General features: G+C 43.0%; 1 protein-coding gene across 2 annotated transcripts in view; it reads right to left on the bottom strand.

Moving 5' to 3' along the window:
* The window catches only part of TBC1D9 (TBC1 domain family member 9), an 81,670-nt gene that overhangs the window by 33,039 nt on the left and 23,999 nt on the right, over positions 1 to 24,632 (bottom strand). For both annotated transcript variants that reach the window (XM_039541151.1, XM_039541150.1), the window contains 7 exons: positions 18,236 to 18,354; positions 15,648 to 15,876; positions 11,350 to 11,611; positions 10,177 to 10,384; positions 5,934 to 6,140; positions 3,582 to 3,752; positions 2,857 to 3,007 (listed from right to left, as the gene is read on the bottom strand). In XM_039541151.1, the coding sequence (XP_039397085.1) occupies positions 2,857 to 3,007; positions 3,582 to 3,752; positions 5,934 to 6,140; positions 10,177 to 10,384; positions 11,350 to 11,611; positions 15,648 to 15,876; positions 18,236 to 18,354 (1,347 nt within the window). The remainder of the gene's footprint in view (positions 1 to 2,856; positions 3,008 to 3,581; positions 3,753 to 5,933; positions 6,141 to 10,176; positions 10,385 to 11,349; positions 11,612 to 15,647; positions 15,877 to 18,235; positions 18,355 to 24,632) is intronic.

The raw sequence follows: 24,632 nt of genomic DNA on the forward strand, positions 1-24,632 counted from the left end.
ATTGAACCTTGTTTTAACTCTGGTAACTAGTGCATGTTAGGCTAACTAACTATCTTCCCACAGTTGAATTGTTTCCCAGGCACTAATGAACATATTTGCTCATCCACGGGCTACGCTGTCAATCTGTCAAGAGACAGAGGGATGCATCACATTTATATAAACTGAGCAAATTGTAGATATCCTATCTACAGAGCTCAAATCTGCACAGATTGTATCAACCAGCTCTTTTTTTACCACACTTTAGCTATAATACAAATGATCATCCCTTTACAACCACTGTGATAGCTGTTTAATATATGTTTGGAGGGTTCTATATTTTAAACCATGAATTAATTTTACACAGCAAAGTACAAACTTGAAAAACTGATAGACAACAAGCAACTGTCAAAGGATAAAATGATGTCAAAGGCTGACTGATGTTCAAACTACATGTCGAAGTCTGAATAGGCAAGTCTGCTTTAACTGTCTATGCAAATTGGAATAGCCATCTAGAAGTTAAGGTAGCTGAACATAAGAACAGCCATACTGGGTCAGAACAAAGGTCCATCTAGCCCAGTATCCTGTCTTCTGAGAGTGGCCAATGCCAAGAGCCCCAGAGGAAATGTACAGAAGGGGTAATCATCAAGTGATCTGTTCCCTGTCACCCATTCCCAGCTTCCCGCAAACAGAGGCTAGGGACACCATCCCTGCCCATCTTGGTTAATAGCCACTGATGGACCTACCCTCCATGAACTTATCTAGTTCTTTTTTGAACAGCTATAGTCCTGGCCTTCTCAACATCTTCTGACAAGGAGTTCCACAGGTTGATTGTGCATTGTGAGAAAAAATACTTCCTTTTGTTTTAAATCTGCTGCCTATTAATTTCATTTGGTGACCCCTAGTTCTTGTGTTATGAGGAGTAAATAACACTTCCTTATTTATTTTCTCCACACCAGTCATGATTTTATAGACCCCTATCATAGCCCCCTTTAGTCGTCCCAGTCTTATTAATCTCTCCCATACAGAAGCTGTTCCACACCCCTAATCACTTTGTTGCCTTTTTCTGAACCTTTTCCAATTCCAATACAAATCTAAGGTGTGACTGCAATAGGTATTTCTATTAATCCAACAGGATCAGTTTATTTTAGGAAGGACTAATGATAAATAAAAGGAATTTCCTCCAAGAAAATATAGGTGAATGAACCCCATGATAAAGTAACATGGTGATGACAATGAACTTTGACCAGTACAGACTTCCCTTGGTGTAGGGAGGAGGGATGTGGCAAAGTGGAGCTCTGCTCAGGGGTGCTGGAACAATTTTTAGAATGGGGATGCTGAGAGCCATTGAACCAAATTGTTAACCCTGTATATAGTGGAAACCACTTCAAGCCAGGGGTGTGACAGCCGCACCAGCACCTGTGGCTCTGCTATGCATGATCCTCCAGCTGCAGGAGTAAGGTTCCCTCCGAGGGACCTTATGCCAGTGGTTTAAGTCAGAGATGCCCCCGTGGAGCCCCAGCTTCACTTGACCATACAGCCCTGAGATAAGGAGCTGCAACTGGCTCCCTGCAGCACCCCATTCCCTCCCCCTTTCCATCTAACTGCAGCTTAGACGGAACGGAGAATCAAGGCCGTGGCATACAGTGGTTTAACAATTTAAAGTATCATCCATTTTAAGTGCATAAAGATTGTCTGGCCTACAGGACAGAACAAAGGGCCAGGAGCTTGGGATTCCTGACTTCCAATCTCTGCTCTGCCAACAATTCATTGAGAAACCTTGGGCAAATCATTTAACCTCTTCATACTGGTTTCCCTATCTGTAAAGTGGGAACAATACTTGCCAGCCACACAAAGGTGCTAAGGAATATAGTTATTATATAGCATATTCCAGCTGCAAAGCACAAAATATTACTACTCATTATTAAGGATAAGATTTTGTCATGGAGGTCACAGAAGTCATGGATTCCATGGATTTCTGCATCAGCCCCGGGCCCTGGGGCAGTGGAGCTGAAGCTGTCAGCCGCTGCGAGCCCGGGAGCTCTGAACAGTCATAGGCGACAGGGGCCCTGGAGTTCTGAGCTGCTGCAGGAAGTGGGGGTCTTGCAATGCTCAGTCACCATGGCCAGCGGGAGCCCCAGAGCTCCAAGCTACTTGCCCCAGAGCTGTCAGCTGACATCACGGGCAGCAGGGGCTGGAGAGTCTAGTCTCTCCCTCCCTCCCGCCTATTTTTAGTAAAAGTCACAGACAGGTCACGGGCTTCTATGAATTTTTGTTTATTGCCTGCAACTTGTCCATTACTTTTATCAAAAATAACCATGACAAAATCTTAACCACACTCATTATATATGAGTGACAGAATCAAGATGCCCTCACAAATTAACCTGGTCAAAATGTACAAACCATGTGGCAGTTTTATGGGTCCAGGCTCAGTGATTACCTTGTTTATAACATTGCTCTAAAGAGACCTGTAAATTCATTTTTTTGACCGGCTCTTATCAAATATGCTTCTCTACTTGCTGAGAGTTTTTAGTTTTCATTTCTGAGGCCTCAAACCATTGTAAATCCTTCAAGGCATGGACTGGTATCATTTTGTGTGGCACTGGGTATACTGGGCCAGATTTTCAAAGGTATTTAGGTGCCTATAGATGCACGTAGGCACCTAGGGAGATTTTCAAAAGCACCTAAATCAGGTCAGGAATGTAACTCCCACTGACTTCAATGAGAGTTAGCACCTAACCTGCTTTAGGTGCTTTTGAAAATCCTACTAGGTGCCTCCCTGCGTCTTTAGGAGCCTAAATACATTTGAAAATTCAGCCCAGTGTCATCTCTCATACATCTAGCTCATGACCTACGACAAGGTTCTAAACTGGAACCCACCTGAAAGCAGCAGCCAAAGTTCCCCTCTCATGATTTCTGGAATGCCTTTCAGCACAAGGTCTCTTGTTTTCTCTGTCCGATACATGCAGAGACCTTGACCATACTCAGCAAAGTGAATCTTCCAGGCTTGTTCTTTCAAAAACTCTTTTGCCTAAAAATAAATAAGTTCTGAGAAAGTATAGTAACATTTTTGATGCATTAACTGTTAGAAGAAAAAAGCAAAGTGCCCAAGCCCCATAACTAACTTTAATTATTAGGGGTAGGAGGGAGGAAGTAGTCTAGCTATAACCTGATTCTCCTATTTCAGTGTGTTGCTCTCACATTTCTTATTTCTCCCCAGCACATCTTGCTATAATGAATCTTGAAAATAGGTACAAAAGCAAAAGCCACAAGAAAAATACTATATAACAAACTACACAACATGCTATTAGTTCTTTAACAGTTATGGAAAGGGTGTCCTGAAGTTATCCCCTAATCTTAAATATATTATCACTGCATGAAATACTTTGAGTTTTGGCATGCATTATGGGGAAATTCTGCTACTAAAGTACTAGCAGTTTATTTTCTGAAAGATACCAGGTGGTTGGCAGTGCAAACTCTTTGTGGTCAGCAATAGGGAAAAGTTAAACAACTCCTTCTGGAATGTTAACTTTAAAAAAATTCATTTTAAAACCAAAACACTTTTCTAATCTGGCATAGTTTACAAAAACAGGAGCGAGATCTACCAATTTGGGGTTGAACTCCTCAGGTGACCGCCGTCGATACATTGTCATTAAAGCCTGCGTTGCTGTTGGAATACTGTTGCCATTGAGATTGAACTGTCGCTCTCCATCTGCTTCAGAGCTGAGACTTCTTTGAGGGCTGGAGGAAACTATACTACTTGGTCTTGAATACACCTGCAAAAACCAATAGCCACAAGCTGTTCATTGGTGAGATGGAGAATTTTGCTTGTACTGCACAAAAATTATTGCATCCTAAGAGCCAACTCAGTTTGAGGAAATCAAACCTCCAAGGTGCAGCTCAAGGGTAAGCATCTGGCAGCAGAAATTAAACTAATTTCAAACAAATGAAATTAATTTTTAGTTTTCCAATCAAATCAGTTCTAAGCATTTACTTCACCCCACCAAAAAACTAACCATACAATTAAGCTGGTTTTAATTTTTCAGTGACTAAGATTATATATTTGAAGTTGCAAAGGCATGGTTGTTAAAAATTATGCACCCAAAGATTCTACATTAATTTCTGCAGACAGTAAAATGACTCATCTAACAGGATGTTTTGCACCACGGTATAGCAATACCCAATTACAACAGAATTTTCTCTCTCTCTCTCTTTCCTTCTCTTATGTTTTTATTAAAAAAAGCAGAGGACTTTCACAATGGCCAAGATTTTAAAATGTTATTAGTAACTTTGAATGTCTCCAGGCACCAGCATCCCAAGCAGGTGCTTGGGGCAGCAATCTACAAGGGGCGACAGTCCTGTGTTTTTGCCCCCAAGCAGCGCGCCGAATTGCCGCTGCGGACGGTGAGGGCAGTCCGTGTGCCGTTAGGGTGGCTCGCACGTTTCCACGGCAGCGGCAATTCAGGGGCAGCTTCTATGTTCAGCTGCCTGTGGCGGCGCAGCTTCTGTCTTCCGGCTGAAGACAGAAGCTGCTGCCGAATTGCCACCACTGCGGAAACGCGCATGCCGCCCTAACAGCACACGGACTGCCCTCACCGTCCGCAGCGGCAATTTGGCGCGCTGCTTGGGGGCAAAACCAGTAGAGCCAGCTCTGGTGGCCAGCAGTGGAGGCCGCAGAGCCCAGCACAATACCCCTGCCATAGCCAGTTGCAAGCGTCAGTGGGGTCTGGGGCCAGGTTCAGAGCCGGCTCCTGCCGAGCCATCCCCAGCGGGCCGAGCAGGGCCTATGGAGATAGGAGTGCGGACACTCCACATGCACCAGTGCTGGGCCGCAGCTCAGTCGGGAGAGTGCCGGGGTCCCGTGTAACTCGGACAGCACCTGTGGGCAGCCGGCTGCAGCCGACCCACGGCAGCCTTGAAGAGTATCAGGTCAGCCCGGCCTGGGCGTGGCTGGAGGGAGAGGCATTCCCTTGGGCAGCCTGGGCCTGATGGGGGCGGGGCGGGGGACATGTGTTACCCCCCTAGCTCCCCTTGGGGGCCGGGTACCACTCCCTGCCCCATTCCAGGCCAGCCCTTCCTGAAGCCGGAACATTCCTCCTGCTGTCGGGCACGCTGGTTGGACGAGTTGCAATGGCACCGAGTAGGTGGGGTCGGGGGTTTCTGAGAGTTTGTCGCGGGGAGCTCGAGCTCGGTTCTAGCAGGTCAGTGGCGTGCGCTGGGATCCACGTGTTGCCCCGCTAAGCGCCCCGGCTGACCTGGGAGAGCAGAGGCGCACGGGTGGCAGGAGCAGGTCGGGGCCAAGGGGAAAGTAGAGTCGCGCACATGCCGCCCTAATGGCATACGGGCTGCCCCTGCCGTCCACAGCAGCAATTTGGCATGCTGCTTGGGGCAGTGAAAACAGTAGAGCTGGCCCTGGTCAGGGGACAGGGGTGTGGATAGGGGTCGGGCAGTCGGGGGACAGGAAGTGGGGGGTGGTTGGATAGGGGATGGGGTCACTGGGAGGGGTGGTTAGGGGAGAGGGTTCCGGGAGGGGGCCAGGAGTTCTGAGGGGGGCAGTCAGGTGGCGGGGCAGATAGGGGGTGGGAGCCAGGCTGTTTGGGGAGGCACAGCCTTCCCTACCTGGCACTCCATACAGTTTTGCAAGCCCGATGTGGCCCTTGGGCCAAAAAGTTTGCCCACTACTGCTCTAATGACACACATCAGCTAAGGCCATTGTCAAGGAGACAATTGGCAAATTGGGAATTTTTTTCCAGGTTTAACCCTAAAAATAGATGCCCTAGTCATAATATTTCAATCCATAAACTGAAGATATGAGGGACTTAGCAGAAATGATTTAAGTCTTTATAAGCATTAGTCTTTAATACAGAAACGTCCAGAAAAATGTCTTACACATGGACAAAGAAACTACAGTTACATTCCCTTCAGTCAGCGAAATTAATTAAATTTTTTCCACACACCTCATCATCCGAACTGTTGTAACTCCCAGCAATCTCTTTTTCAGAATATGTTTTTGGAGTAGTTTGTAGAAGGAAGTCAGAGATCCTTTGCACAAGAAAGTCTCTATCCTTCAAGTTGGCAAAAAGGAATGTCATTTTGTTTTTAGTGCTGATGGATAATGGGCTGGGCAATACACTAGAGCTGTCCGCCTTTTCCACTACCGACACCTAGGGAGAAACAATAACCACTGGTCATGGCTTTTCAACATTAGCTTGATATGCACCATTTTCAGAGTTGAATCTTAGGGATCATCTTTAGAATCAATGCAGCAGTTTCTAGTACACTTTTTTTTTTTGCATTTTTTATAGACAAAATAGGCATCATCATGCATCACGACTCCTCCTGGAAAACCAGCATCTGTACTGAAACAAAGATCTCTACACTGAAAACAGAAATTGATGAGAAGACTTGGTGTAGATGAATAACCATCTTTTTCAACACAAGCCCCTTGCTTTCATGAAACAACTTTGTGGGCTCTAGATCATCACACATTAGTTTGTTACATCATTCTTGATTTTAAATAGGTTTTCAGTACAACCACCACATTTCCACAGTATGTGTCCAACGAGCTCCCTAGAGGCCACACAACACTCTCCTACTCACAAAGCTAAGTACAGAGTGTGCCCCTTTTTTCCTTACTACTAGACTCAGCAAGGTTTCAGCAGATCACAGTGTAAGCTGTCCCTTTGATAGTTCAGCCAGGGCTGCTTTATTATGCTAGCTCTGTGCAGAAGTGCATTTGGTGGCTTTTTAAAAATGGGTTGTCAATTTTTGCCAACTGGAGATTTTGAGGAACACCAAATTTGTTACCTAGAACATACACAGACATTCAAAGTCAAGGTCTGGAGGCAAGAGTTGGCTAATCCTCCGAGCACATACAATACAGCACACATGGCATATTAAACTGAAAAATGGACACTTTTTTTGCTTTAATGGCGAATAAACATGTCTTAGAATCTACCTCTAGTTTACTGCTGACAATAAATGCAGAAGTGATTAAAGAACTATTTACAATTTTTAAACACTAGCACACTGGACCAGATCCTCCAACCCACTATGAATACAGACATCTATTCCAAGGACTTCTTTCCACAAGATCAAAGAACCTGCATTAAGTGGGGGAAACTTTCCCCATCTCGTCCTCTCTCCCCAGGAATTTCTTCAAAATCTGGAGAAGGGTCAGATGCTTTTTCCTGGAAGGATTTTGTTTGGCTTTCTGTTATTAATTATGTATTCACTAATCAAACTCCACCCTGTATGCAGTATTCAGAGCAAAACCTACAAAGCACAGCTCAATATTTCACCAGGCTTCTGGAAAGGTAAATCACAATATAGAACTCCCACCGATCAATTATACACGAGCTATAAATGTGTGATATATGTTCTATGCGCTACTGATTATGCAGTTAAAAAAACAAAATCAATCAAGTTCACAGAAAGACCTCTTCTCCAGAGGATACAGCACAGCTGTAAGTGCTTTTAACCATCACTTTTATACCATGGATCAGAATCTTCTAGGTAATAAAAACTGCATTAGGCATGTCAAGATAAGAGAGAGCACATTCTGGTTTACCAAGATTTTTTTTTAAGTAGCAATCCATGATGAAACATTGAGGTATTGTGCTAATGTCTGCTTAGTTAAAAGGTTAGATAAATGAAAAACAAATTAACATCTCTTCTGAAGTTGTATTCAAAGACCGCAATACATAGCTCAGTCTCAAAATATTTCTCATTCTCCTCCCAATCCAACTTCCTTCTGTTTTCCAGTGAACTATAAACCAGCTCTTTATTAATGCAAAAGAGCCTCATTAACAATATATTTAAGTTAACTAAAGAGAAATATTCCTGTATTACTTTTCCATTCCACTTAAAGAGCTGTCTGAGGACATTCAACACAGAGGAAGCCCAGATAAACACAGTGCTAGACTGGATGTGTTATAGCCAGGATGCTGCAGCATCAGCAGAAACCACACAGACATGCTTCCTTCTTAATGCCAGCAGACACCCACCTACTCCCCTCTCCAAGTGCAGGCTCATTCTCGCCTAAAGCACTGGTCTTTGAGGATGTGGCTGCTGACAGGAGTGAGTGGTACACTCAGGCAATGAAAATTATACTCTCTGACCACTGCTATAGGACACATGCTCCTAAAGGTTACTGGGCCTGAATGCCTTTGTGCCTATCTGCAAAGGTGTTTATTTGCTCTAGTAAGTCACAAAAGGCTGGAACTTAGGGCCTGATCCAAAGCCACATGAAGTCAATAGAAAGTCTCCCACTACCTTCAAAGGGCTATAGATCAGGCTGTTAAAGTGCTGGAAACACCTAGTTTATTATTGTTTTCAGAGTCGTAATTACTGAACAATAAACCTCAACAGTTTACACAAAACTTTAAATAGTTAACATGTATTCCCTCAGCTGATTCCTCTGAGAGGCCATCTGAATCCAATGCTGATTGAATCCTCCTGCTAACGATAGCTCATCTCAATTGATTAGACTCTGCCTGTTGGTATGCATACTTCCACCTTTTCATGTTCTCTGTATGTATAAATATCCCGTCTGTGTGTTCCATTCTATGCATCCGAAGAAGTGAGCTGTAGCTCACGAAAGCTCATGCTTAAATAAATTTGTTAGTCTTTAAGGTGCCACAAGTACTCCTGTTTTTTTTAGCTGCCAGTTCCACATCCAAAAGAAACTACAGTGCTTCACAAAGGTATGGGGATTTTATACCCACACCCCCAAGGTATTTTCTCCACTTAACTTCATTGGCACAGTTCATTGCTCCTCTCGAATTCTCTGTGAACAGAGCACTGTGAATTTAAAGGTCTGATTGTGAACCACTAGGATTTAAAAACACTACTACACACCACTGAGAAGCTGGATTTTGAAGTTTCCAGTGGAATAGCGTTTGTTTTTTTCTTAGTGATTTGAGAAAAATAGTACCTTAAAATAATCAGTAGTTTTTCAGATTAGGCAAAAATATAGGTCATTTCTCATATGGTCCAGGATGCGTTCAGCATTCCAAGCATCCTGGGCCAGCCTGCCCTGGCTATACAGCAAGTTACACTCTTACTTCCAAGTTAAGTCACCATTTTAAACAAACTTCCACATTCCAAACGGCATGCAAGTCATACAGTTTTCTCCCCATCACAACACAGTTGCACAGAATTTTTCATTACAATATGCTTAAATTACTTTTATTATTAGGATAATTTTAAATTCATATTAAAATATAAAGGTTGCATCTATCAATCAGGAGTATTCTGTAGCAGTTTATTTTAAAAAACAAATGCCTCAATGTAGATTTCAAATTGCAGGCTACCATATTTAAAACTAAAAGACAGTGCAGCAATTATGCAAATAGGAAACTAACAAAAAATTGATTAATGTCACATATATGAACCCACCCCCCCCAAAAAAAAACAACAACTGATGCTATCCGTTATAAGAAGCAATTCACTGTGTTACCATTTGTTTAAAATTGGCCAGGCTGGCCCAGGATGCTATTAAGCATTTCTGTTTAAAACTGACATTCAGATCTTACCATTTGACAATATTTTTATTGAAATATGTGCCCTTGGTCACCTCTAAAGAAGTTTAATCCCCCACTTGGCTGGAAGGGAAAAAAACATGCTGTGGCCTTTGAGTATAAAGAATATAAACCAGGGAAAAATAGAGGAATCCTGAGGGCTGGAAGGAAGAATAGGAAAGAGTCCCTGTGAATCATAGGGCTGGTCTACACTACAGGGGGAAATCTAAGATACACAACTTCAGCTACGTGAATAACGTAGCTGAAGTCGAAGTATCTTAGATCGAATTACCTACCGTACTCACGGCGCGGGATCGATGTCCGTGGCTCCCCATGTCGACTCCGCTACCGCCGTTCGGGTTGGTGGAGTTCCGGAGTCGACAGGAGCGCGTTCAGGGATCGATATATCGCGTCTAGATGAGACGCGATATATTGATCCCTGAGAAATCGATTGCTACCCGCCGATACGGCGGGTAGTGAAGATGTAGCCATAGTAGTGTGAGCATAAAACTAAAGTTGCTACTGAGCTGGTGCTACTTTGCTGACCACACTGCTGTGATGTGACAACAGGACAAAGGGATTAAACAGCTTCCCAGCATAATGAAAATTTATGCTAGGATCCATCTTAAAAGTAGACAAGTAAAACAATTTACTGTAGATATTCAGAAATGACACTCACCTCTCGAAGGGGGATAATGAGGCTACATAAGTTCTCCTCTTTACTAGTAAAGCAGATGTAATTTGTAGAAACAAACATCTGACCCAAAATGTGCATTTTATTAAATGGAGTCCACAAGGTGCAATCTGTGTGTCCATCTAATTTCTCATCTTTGGGAAGTCGGAATAGTGCACGGTATCTCTCACTCTTGGCTCTAGCATCAAGATCCCTAAAGACAGTGTTTTAAGATACACAATATTTACATAAAAATACATTTCAGACATGTCTTTCTAGGTCACATAGTAAATATATATTTGGAACCCATTAATTTATGTAGCTGTACACAAGTGTGAAAAAAAATCATTAGGAAAGTTATTTCTATGAGACAGCTTTATTAATATCTTGGTACCGGTACAGCGTTGGAATTTCTTAATAGTCTATAGATCATAGTAGGTCTTTCTAATGTGCTACATATATTCTACCACTGTTTAACACTAAGGAGTTGCTTTTTAAAAAAAAATTAGAGTGATACAATACACCTCAAATGTAACAAAAGTAATGCAACTAAAATATATTCAAAATGTAAAAATATATATAATATATTCAAAATATAAAAATAATTAAGAAGCAATTCAGCTACCGTGCAATAATACCAGGAGAGAGAGAAATACTTTCTGTATTGTACTTGGCACTTTTGACTTTTCTTTTGGCTCTGTTTTATTGTAAGATGCAACAGAGAGTTACAAGCAATAAGTTCTGCATAGGACCAACTAACTATAGTTGCATCTTTTTGCCAGTTATAGGACTAAATACACACAAATGGGCCCAATTCACATTTACGTTAAGTCCCCTTTACGTGGCACTGGCAAAGTAAAAGGGCCTGAAAGTGGGTATGCATTGTAAGGCCCCTTTAAATTGTCATAGCCTTTTAAATGGTACTCAACGTATAAGAGAATCTGGCTCAAGTGTTCTATTTTTATTTTGGTAACATGCCCTAGGCAGATTTTTCCATACCCATCTTCAATGGCAGACCAAACAATGATGTTTAAGTTACTCGCCATCTCTCACTACCACTGCAAAACAATACTGCATCTTGAATTAAAAACATTGGGATATTATCAGAAAACTTCTAGACAAAATTTGGAAATAAAAGGGTATATGAGGTCCTAATGATTAGAAGTCAGTGTTACCTACCGTTTCAGTGCAGATACTTTTTTGGGGGATTTCTTTTTCAGTTTTGGTAATGACTTGTCTTGTTCAAATCCTTCGTTATCCAAGAGCTGTCTCATAGCTATGTTGGCAAGCTGCTCCATTAATTTGAATGTCTCATTGATATTGAGGAATACCGAAAAGTAGTGTTCACTTGACCTTGTGCTCACTTTGATCATGTCAGGAAAAAGCAGCGTAGCATTCTTCTCAAGCTGAGTGATATCAACCCAGCGGATCACTAACTTTGCTGAACAAAGAAAACAGAAAAGATTCAGCACAAGAATGAATCATGAGAACGGTTGGCAAACAAAAGCATTTTTCCTCCTATGTGTGAGAGAGAGGGCATTAGTTCACCAATTTGATATTTTGTGTGTCATATAATGAATTCAGATTGGATTTCTTACCCATTGGCAAGGTGGAAGAACAGCACAAGCAGAGCAGCCAACTTGGCAAAGCAAAAAAGATAAATTTGGCCTCCTTGTTACCTAAAGTAGTTATGTTTCAGTGTAATTTATTTATATACGAAATATTACACACAGACACGTGCACCATCATAGTGAGGGAGCATGAAGGCCATATTTACCTCTTTCTTTGCCAAGATGTCTGCCCAGACTCTGATCTCCCTCTGCCCCACTATGGGGTCAGCAAATGCAATCTGGGCACACAAAATGGGCTGCCTACTGCACTGCCTCTAACATCCACAGAATCATGATTTTCAAAAAGTTTGCAAAAGGCCTTACTTTAATGACGATTCAGGGTACCAATAACGGTAACAAAAATAAACAGAGTCAATTTACAAAAAGACCTTAGGGATATTCATATAAGTCTGCATGTAGACAGCATCTCTTTCCATGGAAGCAACTGTTTGTCAATCATTCAGTTTCAATTGTTAGACTGCTTTATTTTAGGATTACATATGAGGTAAAAATGACATTTGTTGTAATAAGCTATCGTGGATATGTATTTGTGGGCGGAGTGCTAGTGAAGCAGTCAAAGGCACAGAGTGGATGCAATTTATCATAGAATCATAGAATTCAAGATCAGAAGGGACCATTATGATCATCTAGTCTGACCTCCTGCAAGATGCAGGCCGCATAAGCCGATCCACCCACTCCTGAACTAATTCACTCCCTTGACTCTGCTGTTGAATGCTCCAAATAATGATTTAAAGACTTCAAGTAGCAGATAATCCACCAGCAAGCAACCCCTGCCCCATGCTTCGGAGGAAGGCAAAAAACCTCCAGGGCCACTGCCAATCTACCCTGGAGGAAAATTCCTTCCCGACCCCAAATATGGCGATCAGCTGAACCCCGAGCATGTGGGCAAGACTCTCCAGCCAGACCCTCTGGAAAAGGCTAACAATATCCCAACATTGACCCTTTGTAGTAATTACCAGTGTGGCACGTTATTGACCTATTTCCTAAACCCGTTATCCTATCATACCATCCCCTCCATAAACTTATCCAGCTTAATCTTAAAGTCATGGAGGTCCTTCGCCCCCACTGTTTCCCTCGATAGGCTGTTCCAGAATTGCACTCCTCTGATGGTTAGAAACCTTCGTCTAATTTCAAGCCTAAATGTCCTGACTGACAATTTATATCCGTTTGTCCTCGTGTCCACATTAGCACTGAGCTGAAATCATTCCTCTCCTTCCCTGGTATTTATCCCTCTGATATATTTAAAGAGTGTAATCATATCTCCTCTTATCCTTCTTTTGGTTAAGGAAAACAAACCGAGCTCCTCAAGTCTCCTTTCATACGACAGGCTTTCCATTCCTCGGATCATTCTAGTGGCCCTTCTTTGTACCCGTTCCAGTTTGAATTCATCCTTCTTAAACATGGGAGACCAAAACTGCACACAATACTCCAAATGAGGTCTCACCAACGCCTTATATAACGGGACTAGCACCTCCTTATCTCTACTAGAAATACCTCGCCTAATGCATCCCAAGACCGCATTAGCTTTTTTAACGGCCACATCACATTGCCTACTCAGTCATCCTACGATCAGCCAGGACTCCTAGGTCCTTCTCCTCCTCCGTTACTTCCAACTGGTGCGTCCCCAGCTTATAACTAAAATTCTTGTTAGTCATCCCTAAATGCATAACCTTACACTTCTCATTATTGAATTTCATCCTGTTACTAATACTCCAGTTTACAAGGTCATCCAAATCTCCCTGGAGGATATCCCGATCCTTTTCAGAATTGGCAATACCTCCCAACTTGGTGTCATCCGCAAACTTTATCAGCCCACTCCTACTTCTGGTTCCGAGGTCAGCGATAAATAGATTAAATAAAATCGGACCCAAAACCAAACCTTGAGGAACTCCACTAGTAACCCCCCTCCAACCCGACAGATCACCCTTCAATACGACCCTCTGCAGTCTCCCCTTTACCCAGCTCCTTATCCACCTCTGGATTTTCATTTCGATCCCCATCTTTTCCAATTTAACCAGTAATTCCTCATGCGGTACCGTATCAAACGCCTTACTGAAATCAAGATATATTAGATCCACCGCATTTCCCTTGTCTAAAAAATCTGTTACTTTCTCAAAGAAGGAGATCAGGTTGGTTTGGCACGATCTACCTTTCGTAAAACCATGCTGTAATTTGTCCCAGTTGCCATCGGCCTCAAGGTCTGTAACCACTCTCTCCTTTAAAAATTTTTCCATTACTTTGCATATTACAGATGTTAAACTAACAGGCCTGTAGTTACCCGGGTCACTTTTTTTCCCCTTCTTGAATATAGGAACTATATTAGCTAATCTCCAGTCAAACGGTACAACCCCCGAGTTTAGAGATTTATTAAAAATCATCGCTAACGGGCTTGCAATTTCACTTGCCAATTCCCTTAATATTCTAGGATGAAGATTATCTGGGCCCCCTGATTTACTTCAACTCCACCAGAGAGGTCCTTTGGGGCCATCTGCCTGTCCCAAGTCAGGGTAAAGGAGGAGGGTTGGGCGTGGGGCTAGCAACTCCACCCCGTAAAAATCAGCTTGCTACAGAAACGCCAACAATAGAGTTAACAGAGACTTTTAGCCTGGAAAAAGAAGGGTCTTCAACTCGAAGACGCATGACGCTGGGTGGTGAAAGCCGCGAGGAAGCCACTAAGCCGATCACCCTTCTTACAACCAGGAGGATTACCATCGGCACATGGAACGTGAGGACCATGTACGAGTCAGGAAAGACGGCGCAGGTTGCAGCAGAGATGAGGAGCAACAACCTGCAGAAGGATTCTCCAGATCCGCTGGCCAGACACCATCAGTAACATCCACCTCTTGGAGAGGACCCGTCAACTCCCAGCAGAGGAAGAAATTAGAAGGAGAAGGTGGGGCTGGATAGGACATACACTACGCAAGCAGCCAACCAACATCACCAGACAGGCACTGCGGTGGAACCCCCAAGGCAAGCGGAAAAGAGGCCGCCCAAGAAATACCTGGCGACGCGACCTTCAGGTTGATAGCAAAAAAATGGGCTATACCTGGAACCAGCTAGAGCGAATGGCCCAGGATAGAAGACTCTGGAGATCTGTGGTTGGCGGCCCATACCCCGATTGGGGTGACGGGCATGAATGAATGATGAATGATTTACTTCCATTAAGCTGTTCAAGTTTGGCTTCTACCTCAGATACGGGGGTAGACATTACAGTATCTTCATTCCCATCAGTCCCTCTACCACTATTCCTTAGCCCTTCATTAGCCTCATTAAAGACCGAGGCAAAATATTCATTCAGATATTGTGCCATGCCAAGATTATCCCTAATCTCCACTCCGTTTACAGTTTTAAGCGGTCCCACTTCTTCCTTCTTGGTTTTCTTCCTATTTATATGGCTAAAAAACCTTTTGCTATTGGTTTTAATCCCCTTCGCTAGGTCCATCTCCACTTGGCTCTTTGCCTTTCTCACTGCTTCCCTACACCCTCTGACCTCAATAAAGTAGGTTTCTTTGCTGATCCCTCCCATTTTCCACTCCTTGTACGCTTTCTGTTTTTTCTTATCATGAGGCTCTTCAACCGATCCCACAGATTCCACTATGTATATGATTTTTATATATTCATAAATCACAGAAGTATCACAACAATGCTGAATTCTCTGTGTACCTGAACTACACCACTGGCGTGGTCCAGGAAGTTAGCTCCCTAGAGTAGGGATTATGTTTATTTAAATTTTTGCACAGGACACAGCACTCTGTCAGTGTCTAATAAATTAACAATAATAAACTGTAGCAGATTTCCTATCCATTCTTAGATGACCAGACTGACCTGCCATTGTTAAAAACATACCTTCTCTTCCCATGAGAAAGGAATAAAAGCAAAGGTGGTTAATGCTGAGGTACATCCAGCCCTGACGGGGGACCTTCCCCTTCCAATAACTACAGGAGTAGTAGTTCACCAGTTTCTCTTCCTCTGGCATCCCAAACAGCTTGTGGAACTTCACTATGGCTTCCTTAAACTTTTCTGTGTCATCATCCTCTTTGATACCATTGATTTTGTTATACTCTGCGATAATGCCCTGAAGAGGAAGAAAACATGAAGGATGTTCGCCACCAAAAGGTATTTGATACCTTTATTAGACATTACACTTTGAGTTTAAATGCCATAACCAGTTACTCTGTTATCAGAGAAGTCAGTTTCCCTAACCCCTAACTTTTCAGAATGTACTACCCACCTTCTGCTCATCCAGTTATCTTCCATCCTACAAGCCAGACTTTCTGATGACTTTACCTCTTACCTTGCTTATGTCCCAGATAACTAATCAAGTACACTCCATTTCTCAATAGCAATACCCCCACTATTACACTAGTAAAGAGGTTAGGAGGAGTCACTGCAACTTGTCAAAAGAAGTTCACAAATATTGCATCGTCATTTCTTCCACCAAATTTTGGTGAAAAATTGTAGAAAAACTGAATTTTGGAAAAATGTCAACCAATTCTAGTGAGCGCAGAGAGACTAGGTAAAAGAGACAAATGTTACTTTGATTGTAAGCTCTTTGGGGCAGGGATTGTCTTTCTATTCTTGTTTGTACAGCCAGGGGCGGCTCTGTTTTTTGCTGCCCCAAGCATGGCAGTCAGGTGGATTTGGCGGCGTTTCTGCGGGTGATCTGCCGGTCCTGCACCTTCGGCGTACTCGCTGCCGAAGCTGCGGGACCGGCAGACCTCCCGCAGGCATGCCACCGAAGGCTACCTGACTGCTGCCCTCACAGCGACTGGCACGCCACCCCCCACTGCATGCCGCCCCAGGCACGCGCTTGCTGCGCTGGTGCCTGGAGCCTCCCCTGTGTATAGCACCTAGCACGATGAGGTCCAGGTCCATGACTAGGGCTCCTAGATGCTATGATAATACAAACAACAACATTTTGTTTTCCTATAGTGTTCTACTTTCAAAACAAGGAGCAAGGCAAGAGGTATAGTTATCTCCAAGAAAACACCTGGTCTTCTTTTGATTATCCCAACAGAATATGGGAAACACCACATGCTATTCATTCACGGTGTGGTGAGGGGACCAAAAACATAATGAAGAGCGCAATTCAGATGCTGGTAGAGCTATCCACTGGTTGAGAACAGGCTAATGGCAGCCCTGAAAGTGCTTTCCAATTATCTTGTTTTAAGCCACTAAATCTACCTCAAATACCCCCACCACACTTGATAGGACACCCATGTCCTCTTTCCCATCCCATTCCAGGCACAAATATTGTTTGAGTAAATAGGAATGGACTTTCATTAGAGCAGAGGAGTTTTATTCTAAATAAAAACAAATCAGTCAGAAACCCCACCATTGCTACTTTCTTAGTGACAAAAAATAACTTATGACCCTTCTTAATAGGTGTTAAATGAAAGGCTAGTACTTGGTAACTGAAAGCATAGAACATTTCTTGTTTATTAACTGAACTATTACAACATGGGGAAAAAAACTAATAATCTATAACATACCCCTTCTTTAACTTAAAGTTAAAAGGGAAAGTGATTTCATCCCTTCGGGTTAGTATAGACTACTTTGGGGAGCACAGTGGCGGGTGGTGGAGCATTTGTTGTGCAAACATTCAGTTATGCAGCAGTTTAAGTAGTAACACTCTTCTTAACAAAGCTGTATTTGACACAATAGCTGTCTCATGGAAATAGGTATTTTAATGCTACAGGTTTGAACTATTTATAAAAGGGGTCTATTGTATTTATTTCTGATCTGCTACTGAAATTTACTGAAGCACAGCTGGGTTTTTAAGAGGTGTAATTATTCCATGAGAGGTTAAAGAATGGAATCAGATGGAGCCAACAGGCTTCATCTACACACCGTTTATGTACCAGTATAAATATTTTAGAAGTGAGATTCTGTGCGGCAATAACTACAGTGGTAACCAGCACCTATATTTCAGTATGTTATTTTTCTAAGTTTCTGTATGTAATAAGAGACAAACATTATTTCTTCTAGACAGAGACAGAATTATCAGTTGTTTTAAATGGTTAATGTTCTATAGGTCAGCAGCGTTAATAAACCAGTACATTTCTTTTCAAATATTCATAACACATTTTTTAAATATCAAGGCATGAGTGAAACACAGAAATTTTTTGGACCTAAAACCAGCCAAAACATTTTTTTCTTCAATCTACTTTAGATGTTGAATTAGAACCAGAGGAGAGGATAGATGAAGTGGGGACTCCCACATATAATTATTTTGATTACAGTGATATAGATATTTATGCTCCAGCAATTTCCCCTAATCTAGATATGCACTTGTACAATATCATTCAGAATGTTGCTTCCCTTTCAAGGAACACAGTGGTGTATAGATCACGGGGTGAGATGCGATGAGACATTACAGTTCTACAGTGACATCTATAATCAACAACAGTTTCTACACATATATAATATGCTACCTGTATTTTTCCTCTGACAAATGTGTTTATATCATTTTCATTTTCAAAGACTGAAAGAGTTTGCAACAGATTCTGTTCAAGCCATTCCCAGTGTTCAGTGATTTCCTTCCTTGAACAACCTGCACAAAAGAACAAAGTAAATAATTCTCTGATGTCTAAAATTTGTTCATCATGATTTCCAAAAACGAACAAGATTTAAACAAATTCTTTCACACAATGAAACAAATGTCATAACCTCAGTAAATTGAAAAGTTCTCCCCTAACCCTCAATTTCACTACTAATGATTGGTGGCAACTCCCAAGATCATCCTGTGTTAAGCAGAACCCACATGGGTTATTTTAAAACTTTTCTGTATCAGTACTTAGTTTAAAGATCAATGAAGAATACTACATTCAAAACCCTAAACATAAGGACCCTAATGTGTTTGTGGAATTGTAAATGACATGCTAATGAGGTCTAATTACAGACGGTGGTGACTGCATTTGTTAGGAGCACAAACCAAAAGATAATTGTACATTATACAAATAGTTCTTGACTGAGGTAAATCCTAATATAGGATACAGTTACCAAACTTCAAGATCAAAATCATGTTTGAAACAGGCAATCAATGGAATTTGTCAATTGTATCTCAGACCATAAAAGAAAGAAATTTTCCAAACTTCAGATGGGAGAATATCTTCACCAAAAGAATATGAATTTTGACAGCACTCTAAAGGGAAGCACATCTTTTGTAAGGCTGTCACTTTTAAAGTGAAAGCAGAGAGAGACAATATTGGGCTTGGTTTCTAGGGAGCCAGGAGGGAGTCAAACAAGATTTCTGCCATGGAGAAACACATACACATACATTCTGTAAATGAATACAGGGCCAGAATGAAGGAACTTTTCATAGATCAGGCATTGAATATGAACATTTTACTTATGTTTTCTCTGCTGTAAGCTTCCACTAAACATCACTTTTACTGTCTCTAGCTAGAACTGTTTTTGACTGTTATACAGTATTTTCAGGAATAGTGATGCTTGTGCTGTCAAGGTCTCTCTGTCCTGATATGGAAGGCAGGAATAAATCCATGATTACTAGTTTTAGGCACTAAGACGCCTGCACAGGAATGGCAGGATTTTTGTACAGACAATGGCTCAGGCAATCATGGGTAGCCTAACCTACAACACCATGATAACACATTGTCATAAACATGCTGCTGTCATGCCCCCATCCACACTGGAGCTCTATCTGGCTGTGATAAGCAATACAGCTATTTGGGCATAAATACAGAGATTCATAGCACCACAGCTCACTGCATCACTCTATGCTCCTATTCACAGGTGTTGTGGAGCAAGTTGTCTCCCCGCTCTAGGGATTATGAGAGGAAATGGTCTAAACCCTGGTAATTCTCATCCTGGCAAGACCCAAGATGGTATGGTGGTGTGCTGTTATATGCAAAGGCATCAATCCTGCTCAGTCTAATAACAGACAGATGCTATTTTTTATGGATGTTTCTTTTTTGTGCCTCTGAAGAAGCTGCTGCCGAGGGATGGTAGTGGGTGTCTCAGGGTAGGCCTACACTGCAATGTAAACCCAGGGTTAGCAGAATATGAGTTAGCAGATCCTGGGTTTGTTAACATAGGATTTGAGCATCCCCACTCATTTGTAACCCCACGTTAGAAATTGTTGTACCCTGGTCCCACTCTGGGGCTCTAGTGTCTACACTGTATTATGCGGGTCTGAGTCCAACTACCCATATCCCAGACTCCCTAGCACCTTCCCAAAATGTGGCTGTTCTGGCTCATTGTTCATGGTGCAATGTGGGAAAGCTTGACTGTCCAGAGGACAAAGGAAATCGGCCCACGGGATTATGGAATACTTTTGGCAAACTCCCAGAGCATGAGTCCAATGTGGCGGCGTCTACACTGCATAGCATTAGAGCTTGAATCTGGGTCCTGGTTTACTCAGAATCAGACCCTCCACTCCTGTGGAGTCCTGTGACCGATCCCTGGGTTACTGTGATTTGTTTGTAGATGGAGGTGGGGTTCATTTTGAGCCCGAGTTCAAATCCTGAGCTTACATTGCAGTCTACATAACCTTAGAGACTGCTTTTGGCCTGTACAAGGTGAAGCCGATGGTTTACCAGCAGAAGCACAACAAGAGAAAGAGACCATGGTGGGGACGGAGGTAGGGACCAAGCACGTGTCTCTCACGGAAGATCACAGCTTTCTGCTTCTGGATCTGAACTACAAGCACCCACTGGTGTGACCACAATGAGATGGCAACATTGGATGACCAGCAGTAGGTCCAGAACTTTCACTTGAGGAAAGCCTCACTCCTGAAGCAGAGCATCCAGATGAGTGAGCCAATCATGCTCCAGAAGCATGTTGCTATTGCCCTGTGGAAGCTGGCAACCCCAGATTGTACTAGATTTGTTGTTAATCAGTTAGAGGTAGGCAAATCCACAGTGGACGCAGTGGTCATAGAGGACTGCAAGGCAATTAATGCTGTGCTATCTTCCAGGTTGATAAACATTGGAAATATTCCTAAAGTAAGTGTGGGTTTTGAATGGATGGGCACTAACTGTGTTGTGCACTAACTGACCCATGTAGATCCTGCTGGGAAGAACTAAAAGTTCCCTAGCTTGTGTTAACATGCACTTGGGAACTTTTATGGTATGCCAGCAGGGTCTGCTTGAGCCAGTTAGCACAATATGTTGGTGTGCATTAGAATTCACACCCCTTTGGTGTGTATTGTGTAGATGGGTCCTAAGTCAACTATTTCTCATTTGTGGCTCATCAGATTTCAGGTTATTTTCATTGCTTCTGTAGAGAGTTTCCTACCAAATCCTCACCTCACACACCCCTCCATCTCATTTTTACATTACTTTGTTGCCGATATCTCATGCTTTACTCCTCAAAACATTAACTGGTGTGCTACAACTCTGTATGAGAAATTAAAGCAAAATAAACAGCAACCCCACCAACCTCAATAACCATTTCAATATAATTATGGGTGTTTAATTGCCTCCCATCTTCTGAGTTCTCGAATAGGTCTCCGCAAGGAGTGTAAGAGAAACAATTTAAAAGATTCTCATGAAAGTGCCACTTGTCAGTAAACTCAAACATGGGCAGATGAGATCATAAGAGAGACACTATCCTAATCTCGTAGCTCAAATTGTTTACCTAGTGAGATGGATCAGTTAATCCACCCACAATTCACATTTGATGTTGAATAGAATATTTGATGTTGGGCAGAATTAATGAGCAGAATGTGCTAACAACACACCTTTTATCATAGTCTAGATCAGTGGTTTTCAAATTGCAGGTCACGACCCAGTACTGGGTGGCCCAATTTAAGGCACTGGGTCATGGCAGCTCTGGCTAGCACGGCCGACCAGGCCATTAAAAGTCCAGTCGGCGGTGCTGCCCATCAAAGGCAGGCTAGTCCCTACCTGTTCTGACACTGCGCTACACCCCAGAAGCAGCCAGCAGTAGGTCCAGCTCCTAAGCAGGGGGGCCACAGGGCCGGCCAATGGGAGCTGAGGGTTGTGGGGTGGTGCCTGTGGGCGAGAGCTGTGTGCCTCCATCTAGGAGCCAAACCTGCTGCTGGCTGCTTCCACAGTGCAGCGCGGTTCGCAGTGCCAGGACAGGCAGGAAGCCTGCCTGAGTAACCCCACTGCACCATTGACCGGGAGCTGCTGCAGGTAAGCCCACGTCCCAACCCTGTGCCCCAATCCCCTGCCCCAGCCCGCAGCCCCTTCCTGTACCCCAAACCCCTCATCCCCAGCTCCGTTGGGTCACAGGCATCAACAATTTTCTTCAACTGGGTCACGAGAAAAAAAGTTTGAAAACCACTGGTCTAGAACAGAGGTCTCCAACCTTTTAATGCACAAGATCACTTTTTGAATTTAAGTGCAAGCCAGGGTCTACCCTCCCCTCTCCCCGAAGCCTCTCCCCACTCACTCCATCCCTTCTCCCTCTGTCACTTGTTCTCCCCCACCCTCACTCACCTTCACTGGGCTGGGGCCAAGGGGTTTGAAGGGTGGGACTGAGCCTGGGGCAGAGGTTGGGGTGCAGGAGGGGTGAGGGGTTCAAGCTCTGGGAGGGAGTTTGGGTCCAGGAGAGGGCTCCAGGCTGGGGTACAGTGTTGGGGTGCTGGCTCTGGGAGGGGGGTCAGGGCAGGGGGCTTGCTGCTCCTGCCTGGAAGCACTGCCCCACTGCCCCCCACAGCTCCTATTGGCCACAGTTCCCGGCCAATGGGAGTTGTGGGGGTGGTGGGGGCATGCTGGCTGCTTCCGGGAGCGGCACAAGTCCAGGACAGGCAGGAAGCCTGCCTTAGTCCCCCGAACTTTTAATGGCTGGAGATCATGATTGACTGGCGGATGCTCCAGGATCGACTAGTCGATCATGATCTACGGGTTGGTGACCACTGGTCTAGAAAATCTTATTCTACACTTGGTTTTAAAACATATTAGCGATCACATAGTAAAACTATGACTTTCTGTGCCATGGCCAAGCTTTGGACCAGCTTAGCATATGTTAAAGTATGCACTTCCTTGTATACACTAGACTTTAAGGTAACACATTCCAACACACCTTTAAATCCTAGTCAAGACAAACACTTAAAATAAAACCAGTGCAACTTTTTATATAGAATGAGGCAACAGGGAAGAGAAAGGCTGTTAGAAGATAAAGGGGACAATAGCTACTGTGCATAGAACAGAGACTATCAATCATACTTTCCCTGCCCAAGGTGGTACACTTGATCACACATTACATGGCTGAAATGTGGATATAATCTCAGTCAGTATGCTTGATATGCTAATGAATTCTGTCACATCTTCAACATCAGAACTGTTTGCAAAGTATGACTGACTGGGATATAAGGGGAAGGGCGAGGATACAAGAAAGAACTATACACTTGAAAATAAAAAGTGACATTTCCATGGGTTTGTACATACTGCAAAAAGAAAAAAAAGAAAAAAGAAAAAAGCAGCAGCCTGCGGCAGTGAGTCTCACAGCCCAGGTCTAAAGATTCGGGCTCATGCTATGGCGCTAAGAATATCAATGTAGCTGTTCCTGCTCAGGCTGGAGCTTGGGCAGGGAACATCTACACTATTATTTTTAGCACTGCAGAGTAAGCCTGAATCTGTATACTGGGGCTCTGAGACTTGTTGCCCTGGCTTTTTTGTTTTGTTTTTGAAGTGCAAACATACTCTGTAACAGTTTGAGAGTTTTCATGCATGAGGAAATTTACTAGCAGAACTATACCCGCATAGTTATACCACTACCGTTACTCTGGCATAACTCCCCACGTGAGCACTGCTATTCTGCAATTAACGTGCTTTAAGCCTCTCTAGCAAAATTACCAATAACATCTGTTTTGAGCCTGTTCAACAGAGGACTCTGACCCTCACAGTCAGTTTCAGATAAGAAAAAGTGATTTTACAGAAAGTTGCATTATATGAATCCATGTTAACAAGCCCCCAGTACAGAGCTAAACAGCTTCAAACATAACCAGCTAGCATGTGATTGTAGACAAGATCATTGGGTTTCTCCCCACCTGTGAAAATGTTATGCTGATGAATAAGTAAGCCAGGAACCAAACACGTGATTTCCACAGCTCTGTAAAACTATTCATGGGAGCCAAGGATTAATGCATTATGGAAGGGAAATGAGGCTATAATGAGTTTCAGTAAAAATGGGAGAGTACAAGTGCCAAATAATCAGTGGCATGCTTGTAAGAGAACAGTAAAGAACAACTGTGCAATGAGAGATGGAGTTACACAGCTAAACACTGCAAAATCCTTTATGCCATGTATGACGGGTTCAGTCACAAAGACCCCCTTGGGACTGTCACCTGATGTGCTGAAATTACCTGAACTAGTTTTCTCTGCCAGTTTGGGCCTTCAGAACCCTGCCTTGTTGAGCCAGTTACGCTAATCTGCTGCAACACAGACCCAGGGTCTGACCCACATCCCCAAAGCTGCAGACTTAACTGAAAACAGCTTAGCAAGAGCTTCTGGCTCTAGCATCCAGACACCCAGCTCCCAATGGGATTCAAACCCTAAATAAATCCATTTTACTCTGTATAAAGCTTATACAGGGTAAACTCATAAATTGTCCACCCTCTATGACACTGACAGAGATATACACGCTGTTTGCTCCCCCAGGTATTAATTACTTACTATGGGTTAATTAATAAGCAAAGTGATTTTATTAAGTAAAAAAAGTAGGATTTAAGTGGTTCCAAGTAATAACAGACAGAACAAAGTAAGTTACCAAGCAAAATAAAACAAAACATAACAAAACATACAAGTCTACGCCTAATACATTAAGAAACTGATTACAGATAAAATCTCTCACTCAGATGTTCCAATAAGCTTCTTTCACAGCCTGGACTCCTTCCTTCCA

This window comes from Mauremys reevesii, linkage group 5 (genome assembly GCF_016161935.1).
Source record: "Mauremys reevesii isolate NIE-2019 linkage group 5, ASM1616193v1, whole genome shotgun sequence".
In the NCBI taxonomy this organism is placed as follows: domain Eukaryota; kingdom Metazoa; phylum Chordata; order Testudines; family Geoemydidae; genus Mauremys; species Mauremys reevesii.